This window comes from Bombina bombina, chromosome 2 (genome assembly GCF_027579735.1).
Source record: "Bombina bombina isolate aBomBom1 chromosome 2, aBomBom1.pri, whole genome shotgun sequence".
Lineage (NCBI taxonomy): Eukaryota > Metazoa > Chordata > Amphibia > Anura > Bombinatoridae > Bombina > Bombina bombina.
Genome location: NC_069500.1, coordinates 792,852,756 through 792,860,301, shown reverse-complemented (window position 1 = coordinate 792,860,301; position 7,546 = coordinate 792,852,756). Strand labels below are relative to the sequence as shown.

The window sequence follows — 7,546 nt, the reverse complement described above, 5'->3', positions numbered from 1 at the left end:
AAACTATTCAGCTTTGATATAAATGAGTTTTTTGGGTTCATTGAGAACATGGTTGTTGTTCAATAATAAAATTAATCCTCAAAAATACAACTTGCCTAATAATTCTGCACTCCCTGTATACACACACACACACATATATATATACACACACACACACATACACACACACACACACATATATACACACACATATATATACACACATACACATATATTTATACACACACATATATACACACACATAACATATATACACACGCACATATATACACACACACATATATACACACACACACACATATATTTATACACACACATATATACACACATATAACATATATACACACACATAACATATATACACACACACAGGCACACACACACACACACACCTATCTTTTGCTGCAATATACAAAAAACAAACAGATTTCTTGAAACAATATTTCCCCAAACGCAATACTTAGTGCTGGTAGCCAACAGAACTAAAGGCAATAGGTAGCTAAATATAAGAAAGGTTCAGAGCTACCACTAAACTGTAAGCTCCATGGGCAGTTTCTTATACCCCCTAGAATGTAAGCTTTTTGGGCAACATCTCCCTTATATACCTGTATAATACTTCTAAAATAGCTGTAAGCATCTTACAAGTATAGCCACAAAAAATGTGCTGCCCCCTCCCAATCTGCTGCCCTAAGCAAGTGCCTTGTTTGCCTAGGCCAAAATACGCCCCTGGGTAAATGACACTAAAAGCTAGAACACAAACACATACAAAGAAACACAAACACACACATATATATATTTATATATATATATATACATATATATATATATATATATATATATATATATATATATACATATATATATATATATACATATATTTACATAGATATATATTTATATTAATGCAAAATAATATTTGAATAGCATTTATCTTTATATAGCATGAGAATTATATTACATTAGAAAGCTATTAAAAGTTATCAGCTCTCGGATTATAGGAGCTTATTGTCAATTAGTATTATCTTGGATTTGATGGATGATTGTTGTATGCGTGGTTACTAGTCCAAGATAATTGCAAATGATACAATAACCTCATAGGAGACTAGTAGAATGCAAGATCGCAAACAGTGTAAATTATTGATTCTATCCAACTCCATTATTTTAGGAGTCTTAGTCTCCTTTTTAGTCAATCCTTAGCAATTAACTTGTTAAAATGATGCCTCTAACACACCCCTGGTTTAACCACAGGATATAAATATTATTCCCTGTATTTTATTCAATTAGTATATGTATAAGTGCATTGAAGCCCTTTCCAGCAAACTAGCTGAAATCTTGAAAATCAAAAATCATATTTATGCAATTGTGTGTGTGTGTGTATATATATATATATATATATATATATATATATATACATATATATATACATATGAAGAGAGAAGCTCTCTACCAGGAACGAACATCAGCTCATCAGCTAGTTCTATGGCGATTTACCACCTGGAAGCACAGTCTTTTAGACCAGCGTGCTTTTCACAGAGGAAAACTTTCCTGAAGTATATCAGTCTGATCCCTCCAAGTAAGGTCAGTCCAGCCCCGAAATACCAGGCAATTCTCATCTGAACAAGGAACATGACAACCCCAGACGATCATTTCGGCCTCTTCTGGGCCTCATCAGTGAGGTGCAGCCACATTTCTCTAAGCACACTGGGCAAGGAGTCCATCACCCATAGGGAGACTTCCCCAGGGTCTTATAAATTTTCCTCTGTGAAAGCACAATTGGGCAGAAAGAAGCTACTCCCAGGTGGCAACCGGGCCATAGAACAAGCTATTGATGCTGCTGTTCGTTCCTGGCAGACTGCTTCTCTTTCTGTTTTGCATATGTAAATATGACCCTGGGGATTGTCTTCCTAAGGGTGATGGGGGAAACCAGACGTGGACTCCTTGCCCAATGTGCTTAGAGGGAAATGGCTGCACCTCACTGACGAGGCCCAAAGAAGGCCGAAATGATGGTCTGGGGTTGTCATGTTCCTTGTTCAGAGGAGAATTGTCTGGTATTTCGGGGCTGGACTGACCATGTTGGCGGGATCAGACTGATATACTACAGGAAATGTTCCTCTGTGAAAGCACAATTGGGCAGAAAGAAGCTACTCCCAGGTGGCAACCGGGCCATAGAACAAGCTATTGATGCTGCTGATCATTCCTGGCAGACTGCTTCTCTTTCTGTTTTGCATATATATATATATATATATATATATATATATATATATATATATATATATATAAAAATGTTTATTTAAGAATAAATAGAACATATTATTCTATGTGAAGAACATTGGAAAGTGAAATATTCATAATTCGTGTCTGGTTTAGCACACTTGAATAAACGCAGTCGGGTTAGCCCGCGAGTATGGGTGTTTTTGCGCTCCATTGAAGTCTACGGGAGAATATGTTAATGCTGCTGCAATAGCCAGGTTTTTGCTCATGCGCAAACTTTATACTTTCAACTTGAAATAGGAGCCCAACTCGACATGCACAAAAAGCCTCCATCTAGCAAAGTTAACGCACTAGCGGGAGTGCAAAATAGCGCTCCACTCTAAATGTTGAAATTCTGTCCTATTAAGTTCAAAGTTTTTTCAATTCATGTGTAAAAAAATGTCTTTAATACTTTCCTAGTCTCATACAGTTTCAGATAAGTATTTATTGCTGGCAATTTATCCTTTTGAAGAGCGTTGACATGAAGCATGTTGAACTTTTTGGTGTATGCTGTCAGTGCTTTATTAGTTGTTATTCTGAATCGGTGTAAAACGAACCATTGTATATATGTACCTTTATATATATATATATATATATATATATATATATAAAATATTTAAACACGAAATACATACAATACATGAACATAGCATTGAGGTTATTCTTCGCTTCCCTCTAGTCATGTTGAAATCTAGCTTTCCCTGCATTACAGTGCTGACCTGTTTGCTCATGTGCAGAAAAACACCTTTAGATACCTGCAGTGTAACCTAGGTTTCAAAATGACCATGCCCATTGCAAGTGGAGCGCTAAAAATTACTTTCGCAAAAGCGATATTAGTGCTCCACTGAGTAATACCATTGCATGCTAATGTGCGCTGGTATTACAAGTTGACAGCAATGTGAACACAGATATGTGTTGGTGTAGAAACTGCGCCTAGATTAATATACAAGCTACACTATAAAAGACCCCCCTAACTGGATCTTGGATATAGAATACAAATAAAAGCAGTATAGGAGTGCCAAATTGGCTAATGTATATATAGCAGGATAGATGATGTGAACAGAACCAATTATTAAAATGGTATATGTAACAGAATAGCAGACAATAAACGATCTATAACTAATAAAAGTTAACTAATAATGGTAAGGGGATATGACTATTAGAACCTCTGTGAATTTATATATAAAAAGCCATAATGAAGGTTCAAATACTAAAAAAGAGTTTATTTAAAACAATCTATAATTAAACAGGATTGGCTCATCAGTGTAAATCCCTCATAGGAGTATGTAATTACACAATGGGAGTTAGAAATTATGCACAATATACAATATAGTTAAATACAATATCATTAAATAATACACATACACTTGAAATACAATACAAAAAAATAAAGATACTGATGAAATACAATATAGTAGGATATTGGTGAAATACAATAAGTAAAATATGAGTAATCCGGCTATGTATTAGGAAATGATAACCGGTTAAATTATCGGTTAGGTAGCTGAGTGAATGTGTACAGAGGTTCTAATAGTCATATCCCCTTACCATTATTGATTAACTTTTATTAGTCATAGATCGTTTATTGTCTGCTATTCTATTATATATACCATTTTAATAATTGGTATTGTTCACATCATCTATCCTGCTATATATACATTAGCCAATTTGGCGCTCCTATACTGCTTTTATTAGCAATGTGAACACAACCTCGCGTTCGCATTGCTGGAAAGCATTGCGCTCACAAGAGCACACTTCCATAGACTCCAATGGGAGCCTCGTTCTCATGCCGTCAGACACGGTATGAGAACCTCGCACAGAGAAGGAGGTAAGTAGGGCAGCGATGGCAGCCAATATAAAAATATGTGTTTATGATTATATACATATATTTATATGTTATTATATAATTATACACATATTAACATATAAATATATATGTATATATTCATATAAATATATATTTACAGGCAACACACAGTTCCCATAGACCGCAATGTGAAGGCACTTTTCAGTGTTGTTTTCTTTCTAACACCCCACACGCACCACTTTTAACCCCTTAAAACTGCCTAGTGCAGTTGTTTTTTAATTTAAAAAAATGCTACTTTTTAAATAAAAAACTATTATACCCTCTATTTTGAGGGCATTTGGGGCACTTTTAGAAAACTGACCAGAGATCTGATGTCTGGTTAATTTTCAGAGCACTAATTGCTACCGTGAGCTCGCAGTAGCTATAACCCGCCACTTGTAATGGTTGGTTATTTATCACACGTCCGCAAATGGGAAAATGTTTAATTTTTATTTTTATATTAGTTGACTAACCAAAACATTATCCATAAACTCAGTGAAGAATTATTGAATGTTGCCCTATAATTAAGTCAACCTGTTTAAAGGGGCAAAACAGTCAAAAATGACATGCTCTAATTTGTTAAGAGCACGTAACTTTAAGACTATTGTCCCTACACTACTGTGTATAGAAGTGCCACTCAGGACCTGCAGAGCACAACTCAGCTGTGTAACTAACTATGCTGATTGGATCCGCAGTATTTTCTCCTGTGGGAGAAAACATTTTGTCACTATTAAAGCCCTTGTAAAGTATTAAAGCCCTTGTGAAGATTAAACAATAACCAGGGCTTATGTCACTTGGCAGAGTAAACTGAACATTCTACAGGACACAAAAGTACTAAATGTTAGACATTAAACACAAATTGTAAGCTGTATTTTAATGTTCCTTCATAAATGATAAGAATTTTGTGATGGATAATGCAGCATTATTTCCCAGATTTCCCTGTCCCCAAGAACAAAAGAACCCTTATTAACCAATCACAAACTAATACCCAGATATAGCATGAACTTAAGGTAAGAGATTGGGGTATCCTGCCCGCTTCTATTCCTTTAAGGTGGTTTAGCACTGATTCCCCTTAGTTAAATACTAAAAAAAAAATATTTAACAGGCATTTAAATAACCATACATATATATATATATATATATATATATATATATATATATATATATATATATATATATATATATCCCTTTTTAATCTTTAATAGCTAAATATAAATATATATTTATATATACACAATAATATTAACACTTAAAGTACCTTGCATGCTCACTCCTATTGCAAAGAATGCGGTTCCTATCATGATTGTTGATGCAAAACTGATAATCCACCTTAAAAAAGCAAATGCGTACAGATAATGTGAGATAGGAGGGGGGTAAACAAAACCTCAAAGATAAATTAGCTAAAAGTATTTACCAAAGAAAGTTCAACATGAACAATTTTCAGATGTGTTTTACAGCAAAATAAATAACAAGTGTATATTATATTGCAATAATGTTTCATTTTCAATAATGGAACATTTTTTACATTGTTAAAATTCCAAGTTTAATGGTCCTTTAATCAATTCATTTGTTTGACTTCATTTTTCTGTTCTTTTTTCTTTGTCATTGAGGTCAGGAGGAAAGATTTACAGTTTTCAATTGACTTAAAATGTTTCATTTTTTTCCTACAGATACGATCCCTAATGATTATGAAACATTTAAACGATCAGAAGGCCAAGGATTGAAGCATTAATGCACTAAATTAAAACCACTCACATCCTTTTTTCCCCCCTCAAACTCACACAACAAGTGATGTGAATGTGACACTATATTGTTCCTTTGTAGGCTTTGCATGGCAATTTCCAAAAACATAGAACGTCAAGGAGTAACAAATGAGAGAAAAAAAATCCTTAAAAATATAAATAAATGTGCTGTCAAGGTTATTGCAACATGTTTTTGGGATAGTACACAATACACATCTGTATTTGCTCACATAATTAATATCTTAACGTTTCAGATATCCCAACAAATGAAATCTGATGACCCATGAAAATGATCTAAAATAAAAAAATTAACATGAACCTGGGCATGCAATAATAATGAAAGGACCAGTCAACACAGTAGATTTCCATAGTCAACAGATGCATTATAAAAATACAATGCAACAGCATTTAGTCTGAACTTCAAATGAGTAGTAGATTTTTTTCTGGCAAATTTCAAAGTTGTCTATTTACACTCCCCCTGTACCATGTGATAGCAATCAGCCAATCACAAATGCATATACATAAATTCTGTGAATTCTTGCACATGCTCAGTAGGAGCGGATAACTCAAAAAGTGTAAATAGTTGTTTAAAATTGCAGTCTCTATCTCAATCTTGTAAATTTAATTTGACTTGAGTGTCCCTTTAAACATATATGTGCAATTTGCCAAACTACTTAAAAACTCTGGCATGTTTATGGTATCCCATGAGTGTGTTTGCTGCTCTAAGCAATAAATGTCTAGTATGTAGCTGGTTTAAGCAAGTTGCAGCATTTTGAAGAAAGTCTGGGTTACAGAATTTGTTTTAGACCTATCTAGGGAGCTTGGAAAAAAGGGCAGTTTTTACACAAAATTAAAGTATTGTACTGTAAAATTAAGCAAAATAAATATTGAATTGTATATTGAAGAGTTTTTTCTTAATATGGTTAATTATATATTTTATATTACAATCTCAAAGCTATTCATGTCCCTTTTAATCCTTTAATGGCAGTGATGTACTCTGTATATCACCTGAGGCAAACGTTTTCCATGGCTTCAAGAGCACAGCTCTTGCCAACAGAAATATTACAGCCTTGTAAGCACTATAAATAGCTGCATGCTGTCATTAAGGGGTTAATTTACTGGTTTACGTTGTTTTTGATCAAATGGGAATATAGCATACCTACTTCTCCCCATACTGCAGGCACTGCACATTTGTTAATGTGAGATGTTAATTTTAATTCTCAAACCGATGTTTATTTTTGATCTACTGACTTAAAGTAAGATATTTGCATGTAACCCAAGAAAAATAAAGGCTTTTATTTAGCTACTATTAAAATTAATAATTGTTTTTCAAACATATTGTGGAGTAGAATTCAATAAAGTAATTATACAAAAATCCAGTCTGTTTCCTACTTTTGTTAAATAGAATAGCTCTAAAGGCAACAAACCGTATCACCACACGGTAACTCAGGCACTTTTGTAGCTTCCCATGAAAATGGAGGTTTTACTTTGCGATATATTTATTACTAGCTGTTGCCCGTGGCTTCGCTCGCATGGATTTTGTGATTTGTAAAAAATAGCGAAAAACCCGACCACTCGCAAAACAATATGTGCCCTCACGTGTGTGCCCATTCTGGTTGCACCCTCACTGAGAAGAACTTCTTGAGTTTTTCATTAATTATCTGTGTTTCTCGTACTCTAAATACCAATTTCCACATCAGTAACATCT

General features: G+C 34.0%; 1 protein-coding gene across 1 annotated transcript in view; it reads left to right on the top strand.

The window, feature by feature from the left end:
* LOC128647267 (cartilage oligomeric matrix protein-like) overlaps positions 1-7,207 on the top strand; it is a 136,757-nt gene extending 129,550 nt beyond the window's left edge. Inside the window, exon 18 of the mRNA XM_053700059.1 lies at positions 5,767-7,207. Coding sequence (XP_053556034.1) covers positions 5,767-5,828 — 62 coding nt within the window. The 3' untranslated portion in view covers positions 5,829-7,207. The remainder of the gene's footprint in view (positions 1-5,766) is intronic.
* The last annotated feature ends 339 nt before the right edge of the window (positions 7,208-7,546 follow it).